The sequence below is a fragment of the Bos javanicus genome, chromosome 8 (assembly GCF_032452875.1).
Source record: "Bos javanicus breed banteng chromosome 8, ARS-OSU_banteng_1.0, whole genome shotgun sequence".
Taxonomy (NCBI): Eukaryota; Metazoa; Chordata; class Mammalia; order Artiodactyla; family Bovidae; genus Bos; species Bos javanicus.
In genome coordinates, this window is record NC_083875.1 from 86,785,644 (window position 1) to 86,808,174 (window position 22,531).

Below are 22,531 nucleotides of genomic sequence, written 5' to 3' on the forward strand. Positions count from 1 at the left end.
AATAGGTAAACAAGGCCCTACTGTATAGCACAGGGAACTCTATTCAATATTTTGTAATAACCTATAAGGGAAAAGAATCTGAAAAAACATATATATGTGTAAGTGAATGGCTTTGTTGTACACTTGAAATTACACAAATTGTAAATTAAGTATATTTCAATAAAAAAGAGGTAATTAAAACATTGAAAAAATAAAAATCATAGAAATCAATGACAAAAATTAATGTCTTATTTCTTGATTGTGTAGCAGTTAATATTCTTCTGTCATTTATTAATAATTGCCAGTAATTGTATGGGTGTTTATGTTGTCTTGTGAAAGAACACACTAATTTCCTTGAAGAATTCTGATGTTATTTTGATTAGAATTGCAATGAATTTTTAGATAAATTTGGTTGAAAATTAATACCTAAATCAAATTGTTCTATCAAGGACCACTTTCTTTGTGTTTTAAGATATTCTTTTCCATGACATTTTATTATGCAAAATTCAACCACATGAAAAAGTAGAAAGAATTTTACGGTGGACATGCAATCCATATACCTGCCAATGAGATGCTGCCATTTACATTTTACTCTGTTGGCTATTTTTACATACATTTCTATTCATCAGTCATCTAATTTTTTATTCATTTCAATAAGTTGCAGATATTTGTACACTTATCCTGAAATATTTTACATACCATTATGGATTATGATATCACTTAGCAATATTATGGGAATCATTAACAAGAGTTCAACATCTGTGTACTTACTATTCTCATCTCTTCTTTTTGAGTTAAACTTGCATACAATGAAATGCACAGATCTTATGTATTCTATTAATAAGCTCCAAAAATGTGAAAACCTCTACACTATAAACCCTTATCCAGGCACAGAACATTCCTATTATTCTAGAAAGTTCCATGATCCAACTTCTTAATCACTACTCCCCCACCCCAGGCAATAATTGTCCTGACTTTTTTTCTACCATGAGCTAAGTTTACATGTTTTAGAACTGCATAGAAATGAAATCCTGTAGCACGTAGACACTTGAACCTGGTTTCCTTCAGTTCAGTGCAGTTGCTCAGTTGTGTCCAACTCTTTGTGACCCCATGAACCACAGCATGCCAGGCCTCCCTGTCCATCACCAACTCCTGGAGTCCACCCAAACCCATGTCCATCGAGTCAGTGATACCATCCAGCCATCTCATCCTCTGTCATCCACTTCTCCTCCTGCCCTCAATCTTTCCCAACATCAGGGTCTTTTCAAATGAGTCAGCTTTTCACATCAGGTGGCCAAAGTGGAGTTTCAGCTTCAACATCAATCCTTCCAATGAACACCCAGGACAGATCTCCTTTAGGATGGACTGGTAGGATCTCCTTGCAGTCCAAGGGACTCTCAAAAGTCTCCTCCAACACCACAGTTCAAAAGCATCAATTCTTCAGCACTCAGCTTTCTTTATAGTCCAACTCTCACATCCATATATGACTACTGGAAAAACCATAGCCTTGACTAGATGGACCTTTGTTGGCAAAGTAATATCTCTGCTTTTTAATATGCTCTCTAGGTTAGTCATAACTTTCCTTCCAAGGAGTAAGTGTCTTTTAATTTCATGGCTGCAATCACCATCTGCAGTGATTTTGGAGCCCCCAAAAATAAAGTCATCCACTGTTTCCCCATCTATTTGCCATGAAGGGATGGGGACCAGATGCCATGATCTTATTTTTCTGAATGTTGAGCTTTAAGCCAACTTTTTCACTCTCCTCTTTCACTTTTATCAAGAGGCTCTTTAGTTCTTCTTCACTTTCTGCCATAAAGGTGGTGTCATCTGTATATCTGAGGTTATTGATATTTCTCCCAGCAATCTTGATTCCAGCTTGTGCTTCTTCCAGTCCAGTGTTTCTCATGATGTACTCTGCATAGAAGTTAAATAAGCAGGGTGACGATATACAGCCTTGATGTACTCCTTTTCCTATTTGGAACCAATCTGTTGTTCCACATCCAGTTCTAACTGTTGCTTCTTGACCTGCATACAGATTTCTCAGGAGGCAGGTCAGGTGGTCTGGTATGCCCATCTCTTTCAGAATTTTCCACAGTTTATTGGGATCCACACAGTCAAAGGCTTTGACATAGTCAGTAAAGCAGAAATAGATGTTTTTCTGGAACTCTCTTTCTTTTTTGACAATCCAGTGAATGTTAGCAATTTGATCTCTGGTTCCTCTGCCTTTTCTAAAACCAGGTTGAACATCTGGAAGTTCATGGTTCACGTATTGCTGAAGCCTGGCTTGGAGAATTTAGAGCATTACTTCACTAGTGTGTGAGATGAGTGCAATTGTGTGGTAGTTTGAGCATTCTTGGCATTGCCTTTCTTTGGGATTGGAATGAAAACTGATCTTTTCCAGTCCTGTGGCCACTGCTGAGTTTTCCAAATTTGCTGACATATTCAGTGCAGCACTTTCACAGCATCATCTTTCAGGATTTGAAATAGCTCAACTGAAATTCCATCACCTCCACTAGCTTTGTTCATAGTGATGCTCCCTAGGGCCCACTTGACTTCACATTCCAGGATGTCTGGCTCTAGGTGTGTGACCACACTATTGTGATTATCTGGGTCATGAAAATCGTTTTTGTGTAGTTCTTCTGTGTATTCTTGCCACCTCTTCTTAATATCTTCTGCTTCTGTTAGGTCCATACCATTTCTGTCCTTTATTGAGCCCATCTTTGCATGAAATGTTCCCTTGGTATCTCTAATTTTCTTGAAGAGATCTCTAGTCTTTCCCATTCTGTTGTTTTCCTCTATTTCTTTGCATTGATAGCTGAGGAAGGCTTTTCTTATCTCCCCTTGCTATTCTTTGGAACTCTGCATTGAAATGGTTATATCTTTCCTTTTCTCCTTTGCTTTTTGCTTCTCTTCTTTTCACAGCTATTTGTAAGGCCTCCTCAGACAGCCATTTTGCTTTTTTGCATTTCTTTTCCATGGGGATGGTCTTGCTTCCTATCTCCTGTACAATGTCATGAACCTCCGTCCATAGTTCATCAGACACTCTGTTTATCAGATCTAGTTCCTTAAATCTATTTCTCACTTCCACTGTATAATCATAAGGGATTTGATTTAGGTCATACCTGAATGGTCCAGTGGTTTTCCCCACTTTCTTCAGTTTCAGTCTGAATTTGGCAATAAGGAGTTCATGGTCTGAGCCACAGTCATCTTCCGGTCTTGTTTTTGCTGACTGTATAGAGTTTCTCCATCTTTGGCTGCAAAGAATATAATCAATCTGATTTTGGTGTTGACCATCTGATGATGTCCATGTGTAGAGTCTTCTCTTGTGTTGTTGGAAGAGGGTGTTTACTATGACCAGTGAGTTCTCTTGGAAAAACTCTATTAGCCTTTGCCCTGCTTCATTCTGTACTCCAAGGCCAAATTTGCCTGTTATTCTAGGTATTTCTTGACTTCCTACTTTTGTATTCCGGTCTCCTATAATGAAAAAGACATCTTTTTTGGGTGTTAGTCTAAAAGGTCTTGTAGGTCTTCATAGAATCATTCAACTTCAGCTTCTTCAGCGTTACTGGTCGGGGCATAGACTTGGATTACTGTGATATTGAATGATTTGCCTTGGAAATGAACAGAGATCATTCTGTCATTTTTGAGATTGCATCCAAGTACTTCATTTCGGACTCTTTTGTTGACTATGATGGCTACTCGATTTCTTCTAAGGGATTCCTGCCCCCAGTAGTAGATATAATGGTCATCTGAGTTAAATGTCAAGTGATTTCCTTCACTTGACATAGTATTCTCAAAATCGTCTATGCAGTACATGTTTTGGTAGACAGCTGCTTTTTATTGCTGAATGGCATTCCCTTGTTTGACTATTTCATTTGATTTATCCACTTTCCTGTTGATGGACACTTGGGAAGATTGCATCTTTTCATGTTGATGAATATTTTCATTTCTTTTAGATAAATTTCCAGAGTTCAAAGTGCTGACTTATCAGATATGTATATGCTGAGCTTTGTAACAAATACCAGACCTTTCCCTAAGGTAGTTGTACCACTTTGTACTCCCACCACTAGGTAGGAGAATTCTGGTTGCTGCAATGTTTGCCAGCATTTGATCTGGTTGTTCTTTCTATAATAAATTGAGCCATTTTTATGTGTATGTAGTGGTTCCAGTGATCTTTATGTCATTCTGACTTCTTGAAAAAGTAATTTCTTTATTAGTCATTTTAAATTTTCAAACAAGTGCATTTAGAACAATGAAGTTTCCTCTGAATATCATTTTGGCTATATCTTTTCCCCCTCCAGGTATATAAGCTTTTGTTTTTTGTTGTCTTCTGATTTTTGTTGTATGATTATCAGTGAATTTGCGATGTATTTTACAGTTGGTAATTGGTGAAGATTTTCTTTATACTTAACTATTGTTCTCTAGTCGCTAAGTTGTGTCCGACTCTTGCGATCCCATGAACTGTAGCCTGCCAGGCTCCTTGGTCCATAGGATTCTCCAGGCAAGCATACTGAAGTGGGTTGCCATTTCCTTCTCCAATGTATGGCAAGATTGTCTTCAAAAGTAATAAAGAATTTCATAGGATTCTCCAGGCAAGCATACTGAAGTGGGTTGCCATTTCCTTCTCCGATGTATGGCAAGATTGTCTTCAAAAGTAATAAAGAATTTCATAGACCCACTGGCAAAGCATAAGCTCTTATTTTCTTATTTCCTCATGTTTCCCAGCACATGGTATTATCAGAACTCAAAACTGTGCCAATGTCTTGGGTGTCAGTGGTAATTTATAGTAGTCTTACATTAGATTTCACCAGTAAATATTGAAGTTGAACATATTTGTATTGGTTTAATAATCATTGGATTGCCAATGTAAATACAGTCTATTCTTATTTATGGATTCAATACTTGAAAATTTTCTTACTCAGTAAAATTTCTTCATAACCCCTAAAGTAATAATCAGGATGTTTTCATGGTCACTCATGGATATGTACAGAGCAGTGAAAAATTTGAGTTGCCCCATGCTTGCATTCGCAGCTGAGGCCTGCCATCTTGTTTCAACTCTCCTACTGTGCACACACGTCCTTTTTTGAGTCTGTTTACATTTTGTGCTTTTTATTGGTGATTTTGCTGTTTAGAGTGGCCCCAATACAGCATGAAGTGCTTTCTTGTGTTCCTAAGCACCAGAAGGCTGTGATGTGCCTTATGGAGGAAATATGTTAGATAAGCTTCATTTAGGCATGAGTTAAGTGCTGTTGGCTGAGAGCTCATTATTGATGAATCATTAACCACATTAAATAAGATGTCTTTAAACAGAAACACTCATAAAACAAGGTTATGTATTGATTGGTTGATGAAAATGTTATGATGAGACTTGTGGAAAACTATCTCTGTATTTGCCTTAGGGACAATGGCTCAGCATTTACTAGTTCAGTGTTTGTGGTGACTATATAGAAAATAACCGTCATAGACAACCAGAATCAACTGTATTTTGTCCATTTTCATTGGGATATTTGCTTTTCCTTATTGCTTTGTAAGAGTTTAAAGTTATAATTTTTACATAGTTCCTACTTCATCTAGAATTGATTTTTAAGCTGGTATAAGCCAGGGTTCTACCGTAATGTTTTCCTATCTCAATGGTCTACTGCCTTGGCACCATATAATGAATAGCCCCATCTGTAATCATTAAATTTAATATCACTTCTGTCATTGGTGAAATTTCAATACGTGTAGATCTGCTTCTAGATTCTGTTCTAGTAGCTTTTGTGCCTGGAATAAATACCACAATATTCTAACATTATATCTTTATTCCATATGTAGAGAAATATTCTCACTTATTGCTGTGGATTAAATTGTGCTCCCCTCCACCAAATTCAGATATTGAAGCCTTAATCCCCCTTCATGTGACTGTATTGGAGACAGCATCTTAAAGGATGTTATTAAGGTTAAATGAGATCATAAGGGTGAGGCTCTGACCTAGTAGGACTTGTGTCCTTATAGGAAGAGGAAGAAACATTAGAGATCTCTGTCTCTTTTCTCTGCCATGTGGGGACACAGCTAGAAGGGAGCCGTCTGAAAGCTGGGAACTAAATAGGGTGACACTTTGATGTTGAACTTCTCAGTGTCTAGAACTGTGAGAAAGCAGTGTGTGTTGTTTAAGCGTCCCAGTCTGTGCTATTTTGTTATGGCAGCCTGAGCTGGCTAATCTAGCTACCTCGGCTCAGCTGGTAAAGAATCCACCTGCAATGCCGGAGACCTGGGTTCGATCCCTGGGTTGGGAAGATTCCCCTGGAGAAGGGAATGGCTACCCACTCCAGTATTCTGGCCTGGAGAATTCCATGGACATGTGACATGGGGTCGCAAAGAGTCAGACACGATGAGTTACTTTCACTATTACTACACCAATTCTTCTAAATTATCTTGACTGTTAATTTTATTCTTCCATCTGAATTTTACCAGTTTGTATTTTTATCAGAATTGCTTGGTGGTTTGATTTTGGCAGTTACTTTTTTAGATACAGAGGTGATTGTGTAGTGTTCTGCTTTCAAGGTATTAATATGATGTTATGTAACAGAGTTCCTATTATTAACTACAGTTCTAGAGTGAAATCCATTCGGTCAGAATGACATATTCTTTTAATATGCTACTGAGTTGATCTGCTCGCTTTGTGTTGGCAGATGACCCTCTATTTGGATACTTCATGGTCGAAGGCAGTTGTCTTTTTGTGGCCACTATTCTTTTCTTCCCATTGACTGTGATTGTGTTTAACCTCCTTTATATTATCTCGGCAACTTGACCGAAACAAAGACAAAAAAAGAGGGAACATCAGCAGGCTTAAAACAGAATTATCCATGTTCTCTGTTTTTGTCTCTGGAATATCTGTAGCTTTTCTGATGCTGTGACTGTTCTCCTGGGCCCTTTCCTGAGAAAATGCACAGCAGTTAGAGCTCTTTTGCTGTTGGTCGGCTGGCATATGCTGTACCTGCAAGTGGAGAACTGAGACGGTGAATAATCAGATAGCCCTGGTTGATCCCTGTGTACAGCATGTCAGCACTGGGGCACGCTGGTTCTGAACCGTGAACAAGGATGATCCCCTCCGGGCTCATCACTCTCTTCCCTGGGCTGCTGCCCTCACGCATCCACACACACGGACGCCAGCAGTTGACTGGACATCAGTCTGTGTGTGTTGAAGGAGGTGAGGGGTGAGGTGGAAATCCTCAGAGGTTAAGGGATTTATTACCATCAAAACAGTGTTTTCCTTCCATCCATTTGAAGGGAGGGTGAGGCGGGTGTGTATATAGAGAACAAAGGCTTTAAGAACAGGCTGTTTCTCCACAGATGTAGGTTCAAAGACTGGGTGATTATAGCTTACTCAGGTAGCAGTTTTGGTAATGCAAGGGGATTAATGTGAGGCTACGTGTCTCACATTTCATGTGTGGGTTTCAGGTCTCTCTGCTCTTTTAAAAAGTGCTTTATTTTCATGATGATAGATGCACACATGCAGTGCTGGGGTAGCCTAGTGATACTGAAGTCAGCTGATGGGGTAGCAGGACAGTGATCCAGGGGGTGCTCCCTGAAGCCTGAGCTTCGGTTGTCCTGGGCCACCCCGAGGATGGCCCACAAGTATGTGCATGCATAATGTGCTTCACTAAACATCTGCTTAAAGGAAAGTGTGTTGTTTTTTTGAACAATTAAAAGTTATGTTAATTACTGGCCGCTGGGAAATCATTCTCCCTGAGGCCATGTCCCGAGCACTTATTGCTTCATAACCTGCAGATAATTCCAAGGCTTCAGCCATTCTCCACCCATATGCTCATGATCCTGGTGTCTCCAGTTCCAAATCTGATTTATCTCTTTATCTCAGGCCCCCCAATTTGGCCCCATCGTGGGCATCTCCAGGGGGATGATTCACAGGCATCTCACAATTCGCCTGTCTAAACAGAACTCAGCCATTTTGTACCTCAGAGTCCTTCCATTGCTATTTTGGGGAAGTTGTCATAAACCTAGTTCAAACTTTATCCTAATTACAGGAAAATAGCACTATTAAAAAAAAAAAAAAACCCTGAAACTGCCAACTGACTAGCCAGTAATTTAAAAAACCCTGAAACTGCCAAACCGACTAGCCAGTAATTTAAAAATGACTTCAGGAGAAACCAAGCTGCCTTACTAACAAGTTGGTAAAAGTAAACTAACTCAGACAAAAGGCTAACATTTAGCATTTGATGTTAAATTCATTAAACCACCAACTAATCAAATTGAGGTCTTCCCTGGTGGCTCAGATGGTAAAGAATTTGCCTGCAATGCAGGAGGTCTGGGTTCGATCCCTGGGTCAAGATCCCCTGGAGAAGGTAATGGCTACCCACTCTAGTATTCTTGCCTAAAGACTTCTATGGACAGAGGAGCTTGGCTGACTATAGTCCATGAGTCAGACATGACTGAAGTGACTTAGCATGCAATCAAATTGAGTTGGAAGGAGGGGAGAAGGCAACCTAATTTTTTTCTCTGTGACTTCTTGTGATAGGTTCTTTTTTTCTGGAAAATATCAGTTCAGTTCAGTTCAGTTCAGTCGCTCAGTCGTGTCCAACTCTTTGCGACCCCATGAATCGCAACACGCCAGGTCTCCCTGTCCATCACCAACTCCCAGAGTTCACTGAGACTCACATCCATCGAGTCAGTGATGCCATCCAGCCATCTCATCTTCTGTCATTCCCTTCTCCTCCTGCCCCCAATCCCTCCCAGCATCAGAGTCTTTTCCAATGAGTCAACTCTTCACATGAGGTGGCCAAAGTACTGGAGTTTCAGCTTTAGTATCATTCCTTCCAAAGAAATGCCAGGGCTGATCTCCTTCAGAATGGACTGGTTGGATCTCCTTGCAGTCCAAGGGACTCTCAAGAGTCTTCTCCAACATCACAGTTCAAAAGCATCAATTCGTCGGCTAATTCTTCAGACTAAATCCCATAGTCAATTCTTCGGGCTAAATCCCATGGTGCAGAACTTAAATAAAAATTAGAAACTTAATTCATTTTAAGATTAGTGGTAAGTGGCGAAACCCAATCACAGGTAAAGAGAATACACACACACTCTCCTTAATTCAGATCTCATAGTGACACAAATGAAAGTGTTTGTGCTTTAGCAGTAATGATAATATTAGCAGTTGATGGTGGCAGCACATTGAATGTTTCCAGTAACTCTTTGTTTTAATTTGAACCCATGTATGAGCTTCCCTGGTAGCTCAGCTGGTAAAGAATCTGCCTGCAATGTAGAAGACCCTGGTTTAATTTCTGGATTGGGAAGATCCCCTGGAGAAAGGATAGGCTACCCACTCCAGTATTCTTGGGCTTTCCTGGTGGCTTAGATGGTAAAGAATCCACCCGCAATGTGGGAGACCTGGTTTGATCCTGGGGTTAGGAAGATCCCCTGGAGGAGGACATGGCAACCCACTCCAGTATTCTTGATAGGAGCCTGGTGGGATACAGTTCATGTGGTCACAAAGAATTGGACACAACTGAGCAACTTAGCACATAAGCTAATATGCCCTGTTATGCATGGATGAGAACTTTTTACATGCTAACCTCCAGATTCACCCAAAAGTCACCAGTCTTCAAGGCTGATGTGAGAGGGACCAGCCGCCTGAACATAGTAGGAGAGAATAATGTTTACTTGCTAGTGAACTATTAGTGTCGGAGCCACTGTGTCCCTGCCTCCTGTGATCCCAGCGTTAAGGATAGACATTGCAAAATCCAGTGTTTCTGAAAGGTTCAGCTGACTTTTATTTCATAACATGAATGTTGGTGTTGATTTTATGAATAAATGTGCTCAGTTCACATTTTTGCCACATCAAATATGATATCAGTATAATTGGATGCTGTAAATATTTCATCTCAGAAGTAGAGAGGAATAAGTTATGATGCCTAATTTTCAAGAAAATCATTAATTCGTCTATTCATTTTTTAAACAATTTTATATTGAGGATCAGCTATATGCCAGGCCCTGTTTAAGTTGTTGGGGGCCCACCAATGAATGAAAAAAAACAGACAAAAACTAAAATATCCTGCCTTCTGCTGCTTACATTTTCCTGGGAGACTCTTATGTCTGGCTTTTTTCACAAAATATAGCATCAGAAAGATACTTTCTGTGGTTTATTCTTTTTTATTCATAAGAGTCTGTTGTATGAAGATATTACAATGTGTTTATTACCTGTTAATGAACATTTGGGCTTCCAGTTTGGAGCAGTTATATAAATAAACTGCTATGGATGTTTAATTTTAGGGAACATGTTTTCATTTTTCTAGGATAAATCCAAGGTATGAGATTGCTCAGTCAGATGGTATGTGTATATATAAACTGTATAAGAAATAACCAAACTCTTCCCCAGAGTGATTGTCCTATTTTACACTGCCATCAGCAGTATAAGAGAGTTCCAGTTGCTCCACATCCTTACCAACGTTTGATATTGTCATTTAATTGTAGCCATTCTAGTACCTTTTGTTGCGATGATTCATCATGGTTCAGTTACATTTCCTCAATCACTGAAAATGGGACCATCTTCTAAGGACACACTTTTGTGGAGTATCTGTTAGTTCTTTTGTCCAGTTTTCACTGTGTTGTATGTCTGCCTATTGAGTTATGGGAGTTCTTTTGTCAGATATATAATGTGTTTTCTCCCAGCTTGTGGTTTGTCTTTTTTATTTTCTTAATGCTTTCTTTTGACGAGCAGGAAATTTTAATTTTGGTAAGTCTAATTTATCATTTTTTTCATTTAAGCCCCATGTCTAAGAAATCCTTGCTTTTGCCTATCTAAATACTATAAAGATACTTTTCCTGTGTATCCTTCTACTAGCTTTTAATTTTAGCTTTTATGTTTAAGTCTGTGATCATCTCCAAAGCAATTTTTGTGTATGGTGTGAGTTAATGGGTTAACTCACACCATTAACTCACACCATTAATGGGTTAACTCACACCATTAACTCACACCATTAATGTGAGTTAATAGTGTGAGTTAATGAGTTTGTTTTTTTCCATATAAAAATCCACTTGTTCTGACATCATTTTTGAAAAGACTATCCTGTCTTTTTTGAATACCTTAGTATATTTATTAAAAATCACTTGACTACATATGAAGATACATTTGGAATTCTCTGTTATGTTCTATCGATCTATCCTTATATTCCAATACTATATCATCTTGATAAATATAAGTCTTAAAATTAAGGTATGAAATCTTCCATCATTCTTACTCTCTTTCATGATTGTTCTGGCTGCTCTAGTACCTTCACATTTCCATTTAAATTCTAGATTTAGTTTGCCAATTTCTACCAAAGTGCCTACTAGGATGTTTTTAACTTTTGATTTTGAAATAACTTCAGATTTATAAAAACATTACAGGAATAGTAATAACTAATCCCATATGTCTTTACCTAGGTTGACCAATTTTTGTCATTTGGCCATAGGCTTATCATTTCCTCTGTAGCTGTTTGCCAGTATTGTTTTTTGAAACATCTGAGAGTAGGTTGCATTCATTATGCCACTTTGCCCTTTAACAATTAGGTGTATATTCCCTAAGACCAACAATGTTTCCTTACAGAACAACAGCTTCATCTTAGGGGTGTCTGGATTGCCAGTCATACTCCAATATCTTTCATTGTCCCAGTAATGCTCTTTAGATCCCCTGCTCCTGGATACAGGCTCCTGACCATGTTTCCTTAGTCCTCTTTACTCTGCAGTAGTTCCTAGACCTTTCATGGCACTAAGATTTTCGATAAGTGAAGAGCTGTTATTGTGTAGAATATCTCTAAATTTCAGTTTGACTGATGTTTACTCACAATTACATTCTATTTATACATTTTTTACTGAAATAACATAAGTGATGTTTCCTTCTCAGGGTATCATATCTAAAGGTTTGCCCCTTATTGGTGATGTTAATTTTTCTCGCAATTTGCCCCTTATTGGTGATGTTAATCAGTTTGCCCCTTATTGGTGATACTAATTTTTCTCACTTGGTTAAAATACATTTTCTCATTATGTAGTTATTTTTTATTTTGTAATAAAAGGAAGTTTGTGAGGAGTCTGCTAGCATTTTCATGGGGTGATACTGTACTTTGTGAGACTTGATTTCTTTAAACTACTAGTGTTCCAATCTATGAACATGGTATATATTTCTGTTTATTTAGATTTTCTTTCCTTTCTCTCTGCAATATTTTGACGTTTTATGTGTGGAAGTTTTGTACGTATTTTGTTAGGTTTATTTCTAAGTACTTTAAACATTTTAGGTGCATAATTCAGAGGCATTAAGCACACATGCATTGTTATGCAACCATCATCACATCTCTCTTGAACATTTTCATCTTTCCAAATTAAAACTCTATATCCATTAAACAATAACCACCCTCATTTCCACCCTCCCCAGCCCTTGACAATCACCATTGTTTTCTTTCTATAGTTTGACTACTCCTCCATATATTTTTAATGTTATTGTAAATGATGTTTGAAAAAAATTTCATTTGCTAATTGTTGCTCAAATGTAAAAATATAATTGATTATATTGACCTTATGTGACTTTATGAAATCCATATTAATTTTTATAGTTTTTAAATATATTCATTAGAATTTTCTATGATGTTGTTCTGTCATCTATGACTGAAGACAGTTTTATTTCTTCGTTTCTAATCTGTCAGCTATTTATCTATCTATCTACCATCTCTCCTCTATCTATCTCCTTTTTGTAATGATTAGGACTTTCATGGTGATGTTGGGTAGAAAATGTAAGAGCAGATATCTTTTTCTTATATCTATGGGGAAAATATTCCTTCAGATCAGATCAGATCAGTTGCTCAGTTGTGTCCGATTCTTTGTGACCCCATGAATTGCAGCACGCCAGGCCTCCCTGTCCATCACCAACTCCCAGAGTTCACTCAGACTCACGTCCATTGAGTCAGTAATGCCATCCAGCCATCTCATCTTCTGTCGTCCCCTTCTCCTCCTGCCCCCAATCCCTCCCAGCATCAGAGTCTTTTCCAATGAGTCAACTCTTCGCATGAGGTGGCCAAAGTACTGGAGTTTCAGCTTTAGCATCATTCCTTCCAAAGAAATCCCAGGGCTGATCTCCTTCAGAATGGACAGGTTGGATCTCCTTGCAGTCCAAGGGACTCTCAAGAGTCTTCTCCAACACCACAGTTCAAAAGCATCAATTCTTCAGCACTCAGCTTTCTTCACAGTCCAATTCTCACATCCATGCATGACCACAGGAAAAACCATAGCCTTGACTAGACGAACAAGTAAGAAATTCATTGTGACTTTCTCATAGATGCCTTTTTATTAGAATGACAAAGTTATTTTCTTTGTTGAAAGTTTTGAAAATGAATGAGTATTGGTTTTGTCAACTGCCTTTTTTATATTAGGGCTTCTCTGGTGGCTCACATGGTAAAGAGTCTGCCTGCAATGCGGGAGACTGGGGTTTGATCCCTGAGTTCGATCCCTGTGTTGGGAAGATCCCCTGGAGAAGGAAATGGCAACCCACTCCAGTATTCTTGCTTGGAAAAATCCCATGGATGGAGGAGCCTGGCGGGCTACAGTCCATGGGGTCACAAAGAGTTGGACAGGACTGAGCAACTAAGACTTTTTTATATTAACTGAAATTAATACATGGTTTCTCTCTTTGACTCTGTGTTTCCAGTAATTGTTTTTTAAATGTTTTTTAAATGAAGTAACTTTGTGCTCCTGGGTTAACCCATTTTGGCTCACTCCCATTTCTATATTGTCTTTTTATTTTGCTCAGTCTAGTTAGCTAGTGTTTAGTGGACCCTGTTGCCTTTTTGATCAGGAGGTCTACTGGCCTATAATGTCCTTGGAGCATACTTATCAACTGTTTGTATCTAGGTACGTTTGCCTTGTGAGATGAACTAGAAAGTACATCTTACTCTTTATCTTCTGAAAGAGTTTATTTAAAATTGCTGAAGTTTCTTTTTTAAATACTAGATAGAATTCACCAGTTTCTTTTATTTTGGACTGGAGTCTTAATCATGGGAAGGTTTCTGATTACAACTCCAAGTTCTCCAAGAGATTTGGGGCTAATCTGAGTTTTTATTCCTATTTGTACTTATTTTGGTATATTGTCATTTATCATCTTTTTCTAAATTGTCCGGTATGTTCATTTATTTGTTCATAAATTTCTTATTATCATTAACATTCAGTCTTTGGTGAGTCCCCTTGTGCATTCCTGGTGTTGGTAATGTATGCTTTCTTTTAATCAGTTTTTTCTCAGTGTTAGCCCTTTCACTTTTCACTTTCTTGCATTGGAGAAGGAAATGGTAACCCACTCCAGTGTTCTTGCCTGGAGAATCCCAGGGACAGGGGAGCCTGGTGGGCTGCCGTCTATGGGGTCACACAGAGTCGGACACGACTGAAGTGACTTAGCAGCAGCAGCAGCATCGATTTCATTAATTTTTGAAGAATCAACTTTTGGCTTTATTGATTTTTTTATTGTTTGTTTTCTATTTTATTGATTTCCTCTCTCACCATTAGTATTTGCTTCTAATTATTTCAGGTTCAACTTGACATTCTTTTTCCAACTTCTTAAGGTGTAAAATCTTATCTGGAGTGGGGTGCCATTGCCTTCTCCGAATTTAAGCATTCAAGGCTATGAAGTTCTCTCTTAATTACTCTTTTAGCTACATTCCACAATTTGGGGTATCCTGTTTTCATTTCTCATATTTTGTGTTTTCTCATTCCATTTAAAATACTATTTAATTTTTCTTACATTTTCTTTTTTGAGCACAAAGGTTATTTAGAAGTGTGCTACTTAATTTCCAAACAGTTGGAGAAGTTATAAATGTATTTTTGTTATTGGTTTCTAACTTAATTCTGTGTAATCAGAAATTTATGGTTTCACTTTTTAAAATTTATTGTGAGTTATTTTATGAAAAGCATATGGCCTGTGTGGGTGAACTGCCATGTACGCTGACACATGTATGCTGTCTTATTGGGTATATTGTTCTACAAATATCCAAGGGTCAAGGGGGTGTTAGTGTTTCTGTTGTTTCTTCACTAAATTTTGCCTGCCTCAGTTAATTGCTGAGAGACAGGTATTAAAATTTCCAACTGTAATTATGGATTTTTCTGTTTTGTCCTCTAGTTCTGTTAATTCTGAAACTCTGATAATTAGGTTCATTCATGTTATGTCTCTTGGTTAATAGGCCCTTTTATTTGAAAGATATTTTTGCTGAGTATAGAATTCCAGATTCACATTTCATTTTTCTCTGCTAGTACACTGAAGCTGTCATTCTCCCATCTTCTGTTTTGCATTGTTTCTGATGAGCAATCAGCCATTAGTTTTTATTTCCTCCCTTTTCTGTTTATCCTAAGTTTTTAGCAAGTTGACTGTGATATCAGCAGTCATGGTTTCCTTTGTATTTATTCTGCTCAATTTTCACGTACATTCTTTAATTGGTGTTACTGTATTTTAATCAAATTTGGGGAAATTTTGGCTATCATTTCTTCAAACCTTTCCCCCCAACTCTGTGTATCTCCCTTTTCCTCCTGGAATTTGATTGTATGTGTTAGATCTCCTGTACTTTTCTATAACTTACTAAAGCTCTATTTAATTTTTTGTAGATCTTTATGTCTCTGTTTCAGTTTGGAAATTTTCCATTGACCTGTCAAATTGACCAATTTTTTTTCTAATTTTATCCAATCTGTTGTTAGTATCATACCATAAATGTTTTATTGGAGATTATATGTTTTAGTTCTTCTAGTTGATTCTTTTACAGTTTCCATCTCTCCTGAGATTACTAATATCTTCATTATACTTTCTTTTGTACATTGTTTACCATACTTTTGGTTCCTTAAAGTCCTGGTCTTCTAAGTCTAACATCTGGGTTTGTTTCTCTTGACCATAGGTTATATTTTCTTGTCTCCTCACATGCGTTCACAGGTGATTTTTTATTGTACACCAGACATTGTGGTTTATACTCTAGATTTTGTCATCTCCTTCTGAAAAGTGTTTTGTTACATCAACTTACTAGGTTACTAGCAGGTCATCTGAAGCTTATGGAGTTTAGGATCCATTTTTGTTAAAGATGTCGCTTCCTCTGCTTTCCTCAAGCAGGAAGCCTATTTATCACAGACAAACAGACCTTCTCATAATAACAGTAACAATTATGAAATTATTTAACCAGTTTTAACAAAAAAAATTGGGGGGAAAAGTTACCTTCCTACACAATTTGTAACTACTTTTGAGTTTTGGTATTGATTACTTTTCAACCTCAAAGGAGCCTGCTGCAGCTGCTGCTAAGTCGCTTCAGTCGTGTCTGACCCTGTGCGACCCCATAGACAGCAGCCCACCAGGCTCCTCTGTCCCTGGGATTCTCCAGGCAAGACTACTGGAGTGGGTTGCCATTTCCTTCTCCAATGCATGAAAGTGAAAAGTGAAAGTGAAGTCGCTCAGTTGTGCCCGACTCTTTGAGACTCCATGGACTGTAGCCCACCAGGCTCCTCCGTCCATGGGATTTTCCAGGCAAGAGTACTGGAGTGGGTTGCCATACTTTCCTTTAAAGATTATTCATTGTTTATAACAAGGAATTTTTGTAAGCTTTTCTTCAAACCAGTTTTTGTTTCTAGCAGGTACCATTACAGGGAAGGTGCTGAAGTGGCCCACCATCTCCTAATCCCTTTGTGAAGAAGCCTTTTCTATCACAGTATAATGATTCCTTTTTCTTTTTCTTCCCAATCTCCAACTCCCTTCCCGTAGCTTTTTTTTTTAACCTAAGATTGTAGTTATTTCTGTCTCTCTCTTCCTCTACTATGAACTTGTTGCTATAAAGGTTTCCTCTTCATCTGTGCTATTAGTGCCTGGTGGCATCAGGAAAGAAGGAGATTTCCAAAACTGAGTTTCTATCATATTGACGTTCTGAGATTTGGTGAGCATGCTTGTTTCACTGGTGTGGTTTAAGGGATTTTACAGAAGACAGCTTCTGTGTCAGCACTTTTCTTTGGTCTCTGAATGACCGGTTTTACAGCCTTTCTGCAGCTCTGTCACTCTTCAGAGGACCCAAACAATGCCAGGTAAAAATAAGACAGAACTGTTTGAGACCTACAAGTAATTCTCACTTGTTCTCCCAAAATTCAGAAGCCTGGGGGATGTCACTGTCCAAACGTTTCTGTTTGTGTTTCTGGATGTTCTCTAAAATTCAGATTAGAAGCCCACGGAAATAAGGGGACCAGTCAGAATGGCTGCGATCCAAAAATCTACAAGAAATAAATGCTGGAGAGGGTGTGGAGAAAAGGGAACCCTCTTACACTGTTGGTGGGAATGCAAACTAGTACAGCCACTATGGAGAACAGTGTGGAGATTCCTTAAAAAACTGGAAATAGAACTGCCTTATGACCCAGCAATCCCACTGCTGGGCATACACACTGAGGAAACCAGAATTGAAAGAGACACGTGTACCCTACTGTTCATTGCAGCACTGTTTATAATAGCCAGGACATGGAAGCAACCTAGATGTCCATCAGCAGATGAATGGATAAGAAAGCTGTGGTACATATACATAATGGAGTATTACTCAGCCATTAAAAAGAATACATTTGAATCAGTTCTAGTGAGGTGGATGAAACTGGAGCCTATTATACAGAGTGAAGTAAGCCAGAAAGAAATACACCAATCCAGTATACTAATGCATATATATGGAATTTAGAAAGATGGTAACAATAACCCTGTATACGAGACAGCAAAAGAGACACTGATGTATAGAACAGTCTTTTGGACTCTGTGGGAGAGGGAGAGGGTGGGATGATTTGAGAGAATGGTATTGAAACTTGTATAATATCATGTATGAAATGAGTCACCAGTCCAGGTTCAATGCACGATACTAGATGCTCCGGGCTGGTGCACTGGGACGACCCAGAGGGATGGTACGGGGAGGGAGGAGGGAGGAGGGTTCAGGATGGGGAACACGTGAATACCTGTGGCAGATTCATGTTGATATATGGCAAAACCAATACAATATTGTAAAGTTAAAAAATAAAAAAAAAAAAAAAATAAGGGGGCTGTGGTCCCAGTGTGATGCCCTTAAGCCCCGTCTCAGTGTGTCTTGCCTGTACCCTTGTTGCTTCCCCAATCTTGTGGGCACGTGACCAGTGGCCAAAGAGAAGCCCACAGTGATAGACCAGGCTTTCTAGTCCCTGACTCTTGAGGCAGAGAAAGGAAAAGACTCGTTCTTGTGGGGTCACCCAAGGGACCAACTGAATAAAATCTCGTATCCTCTGTAGCTGCTGCTGCTGCTGCTAAGTCACTTCAGTCGTGTCCGACTCTGTGCGACCCCATAGACGGCAGCCCACCAGGCTCCCCGTCCCTGGGATTCTCCAGGCAAGAACGCTGGAATGGGTTGCCATTTCCTTCTCCAAGGCAAGAAAGTGAAAAGTGAAAGTGAAGTCGCTCAGTCGTGTCCGACTCTTAGCGACCCCATGGGCTGCAGCCTACCAGGCTCCTCCATCCATGGGATTTTCCAGGCAAGAGTACTGGAGTGGGGTGCCATTGCCTTCTCCGATCCTCTGTAGAGCTGACGTTAATAAGAAAATGCACATCTTAATGCTTCTCCTGGCATAGCAGGCAAGTGCCCTTAACCCAGTCTGCAAACGGTGACATGGAACTCGAACACCAGGGCAAAGTTGACTTGTACTTGTGTTTCTTTATTTGGCAAGTGTAGGCATTAGTTTTAGTTTAATCAGCAGTTAACGCCAGCTCACAAAGAGAGAGAGAGAGGTGGGTTGGGTGTGTATTGTTAGCACATGTGCTTGCCTATTTAAACGATGTTTAAGGAATTCTTGACCCAAAGAAATAATGGCCCATGAGCTTGAAAGAAAGGGCACCCGGCTCTCACTGACACCAGAATCGCCTGTTTTAGATTATTTATGGCTCCAAGTTCTTTTCTTTGAAAAAGAGATTTTCTTCAGGGGCCAGGAAGACAGCAAACGAGGGAGAGAGCCAGAGGCGGCTGAAGAGACTGTGTCCTGCCAGACCCATTGTCTCCACTGTCACAAGCGTCCGGAGTTTCCATTTGTGAGAAAGCTAAGATAGGGATTCTTAAGTCCATTTGGTGAATTTGGACACAACCCAGATTTCACTGGGGGATGGTTTAAATCAATGTAGGGTGGATGACAGGTGGGGGGCTTATGGCAGGTTGCAGATTTGCTGGAAAGCAAGCAGATTACAGGCCTGAGGCTCCTGCTGAAGCTTGTTGTGGGAGCACAACACCCCATGTGCTCCACAGTGGACGGCAGCCCTGATATATGTGCTTTAGCCCACTTTTACTGTCTCCTTGGAGCATCCTCGGGGTCACTTTAAAAAGCATCTATCTGCTTAGAATGACTGACGTCATCGGCCAAAGGCAGGACTAACAGGTTTTACTGAAAACAATTTAGCACAGACTCCAAAGGGACGTGTACAAGCTATTCCCTCCAGGCTGGGAAGGTTGGACTGTGGGGCAAGAGGGAGGGCTGTGCTTGTGAGAGTTTCCTTCTGTGTCCCCCATATTTGTACACATGGTCTGTGCTGTGGAGCAATGATGAGGTCACTCCTCTGTCATGTAATGAGCACTTCTGACTGTACAAACTCTTTGAGGTCTGCCTGCCTCTTTGGCATCCTCTCCATTGCCTTTCTCCATTTGAAAGAATTCTCTCCTATCGCTTAATAGTAGAACACAGTTTCCAAATGGTCATCATCTTCATAGAAGCCTTGCTTGCAAACAATGGAAGTTAATAGAGGTGTAATGTTTCCAATGTAGTTTAAGACCAAGACGGAACACATCGACTGTTAATATTCTGTGTGTATTTGAACATAGGCATGAACATGTACATACCTATGTGTATGCTTCATGTTTTTCAATCCATCTTTCATACTCAACTAGTCCTTCATACTCAACTAGTTCCATTCCCCCCCCCTCACCCTGCCTTAGAGATGCTGATTTTTTTTTTTTTTATGAATAAGCTCTATAGTTTAGGTCAATTTTAGGTTCACAGAAAAATTGAACAGAAAGTATAGAGAAAGCTCAGGTACTCATTCCCCCCATCTCCACATACAATTTTCGCTATCAGTGATGTCTTGTGTTAGTATGGTGCATTTGTTACAGTTTATAAGCCAGTTCAGTTCAGTTCAGTTGCTCAGTCATGTCCGGCTCTTTGCGACCCCATGGACTGCAGCACGCCAGGCTTCCCTGTCCATCACCAACTCCCAGAGTTTACTCAAACTCATGTCCATTGAGTCAGTGATGCCATCCAACCATCTCATCCTCTGTCATCCCCTTCTCCTCCTGCCTTCAATCTTTCCCAGCATCAGGGTCTTTTCAAATGAGTCAGCTTTTCGCATCAGGTGGCCAAAGTATTGGAGTTTCAGCTTCAACATCAGTCCTTCCAATGAATATTCAGGACTGATTTCCTTTAGGATGGACTGGTTGAATCTCCTTGCAGTCCAAGGGACTCTCAAGAGTCTTCTCCAACACCACAGCTGTAAACCAGTCAGTATTGATACATTATTATTAACTGAAGTCAGGAGGATCCCCTGGAGGTGGGCCTGGCAACCCACTCCAGTATTCTTGCCTGGAGAATCCCATGGACAGAGGAGCCTGGCCAGGCTATAGTCCATGGGGTTACAAAGAGTCGGACATGACTGAAGTGGCTGAGCCGTAGCAGCATGATTTACGATAAGCTTCATTCACTCTTGGTGTTGCATGTTCTCTGGTTTGCACGAATGTATAATAACATGTATCCATCATTAAAGTATCATTCAGAGTAGATCCACTGCCCTAAAAATCTCCTGTTTTCCTATTCACCAACCCCCACCACCAACCCTTTGGCATTCATCTATGTTCTTACTGCTCCATAATTTTGCTTCTTCTAGAATGTCATAGAATTGGGATCATACAGTATGCATGCAGCCAATTCAGACTGACTTCATTCATTTAGTAACATGCATTTAAGTTGCCTCCATGTTTTTTTTTTTTTTTTCATATCTTTTCTTGATCGCTCTTTTCTTTTCAGGGCTGAGTAATATTCTATTGCCTGGATGTGCCATAGTTTATTCGTTCACTATGGACATTTTGGTTGCTTCCAAGTTTTGGCAGTTATGGATTAAGCTGCTATAAATGTCTGTGTGTGTGTTTTTGTGGGCTTCCCAGATGGTGCAGTAGTAAAGAATCTACCTGCCAATGCAAGAGACACAGAGATATGGGTTCAATCCTTGAGTTGGGAAGATCCCCTGGAATAGGAAATGGCAACCCACTCCAATAGTCTTGCCTTGGAAATCCCATGGACAGAGGAGCCTGGCAGGCTACAGTCCATGGAGTTGAAAAGAGTCAGACATGACTGAACACACACACATAGATTTTTGTTTGGACAGAAGTTTTCAGTGCATTCAGGTAGATGCCAAGGGACAAGATGGCTAGCTCACCAGATGCTGGATTTAACAAGAAAAAAAAAATCCTTGGGGATAATTTCAGTGTGCTCACGGATCGTGTGTTTTTCCCAGAGATGACTACCATGAGGATGGATTCTGCCAGCCTTACCGGGGAATTGCCTGTGCGCGTTTCATTGGGAACCGGACCATTTACGTGGACTCTCTTCAGATGCAGGGGGAGATTGAAAACCGAATCACAGGTAGGAGTGCAGTCCTTTGTTCTGAGACACTGAGTATGCATGCAGCTGCCTGTCGCCCCGCTGGTGTGTTTTCAGTCTCATTTGTGTATTTTGTCCCTTACAGCCATGGCCAGTGAATCCTTGTGCCATGTCTCCTGCAAGAGAAAATCAGAGGCCTTTATCAGAAGTGGTTGCAGTTTATCCTAAAATATTCCTCTTTGTATATGCAAATTAGCAAGCGCAGTCTGCTTGGAGTGGACCAACGTGCTGACTGCAGTCAGGCGAGCGGTTCCCAAGCCCTGCGCCGTCTTGTTTCCCTCCACTAGCCACACGGCCAGGCCAGCACTTGTGATGTTCAGTCTCGGTTCTGCCTTTCCTAGCTCTTGTGCCTTCTCAGAGTTACAAGGATCCTGGCTTGGGTACAAAGTACCTGGGCCAGATTTTAGGTATTGGGGACAGAGGTTCCAGGCCATCAGCTGTACCCTAGGGACATTGCAGTGAACTCAGACCCCCATCGGCCCTTGGTTTCTGGGCACAGTCAGGTCTTTGGTTACCTGCCCCCCTCCCCCCCGTATGAAAAGTGGTTCAGATCCTTTAGGAGTGAACATGCTCGTTTTCCGTCATATAAGAAGTTGATGTTAAGAACTTCCTGGGGGAAACTCCTTAAGAAGTGAGAAAATGAATTAAACCAAGACTCTGAAAAGCCCTCCCCACCACGGCTCTGCTCCCTCACAAACCCCCACATTTTCTCCTTAGACTCTAAGGAGAATCTGGTGAAGATGGCAGGTGTCCCAGTTGAACTAGGTTCTCTGCACAGTGATTCTTGACCCAGGCTGATCCCTGATGTGGGCTCCCTGGAGATTCTGGAGGGATTTGCAGAGGGGCTGGCAAAGCACTGCCCTGTAAGGGTACAAAGGAGGACCCCAGGTAGAAA

At 40.1% G+C, this 22,531-nt stretch overlaps 1 protein-coding gene across 3 annotated transcripts in view; it reads left to right on the plus strand.

Moving 5' to 3' along the window:
* Positions 1-22,531, plus strand: part of ROR2 (receptor tyrosine kinase like orphan receptor 2) — a 245,874-nt gene that overhangs the window by 211,783 nt on the left and 11,560 nt on the right. For all 3 annotated transcript variants that reach the window (XR_009738161.1, XM_061426275.1, XM_061426276.1), the window contains exon 5: positions 21,491-21,618. Coding sequence is in view for 2 of the 3 variants with exons in the window: in XM_061426275.1 (XP_061282259.1) it covers positions 21,491-21,618 (128 nt within the window). In the remaining variant the exon portion in view is untranslated. The remainder of the gene's footprint in view (positions 1-21,490; positions 21,619-22,531) is intronic.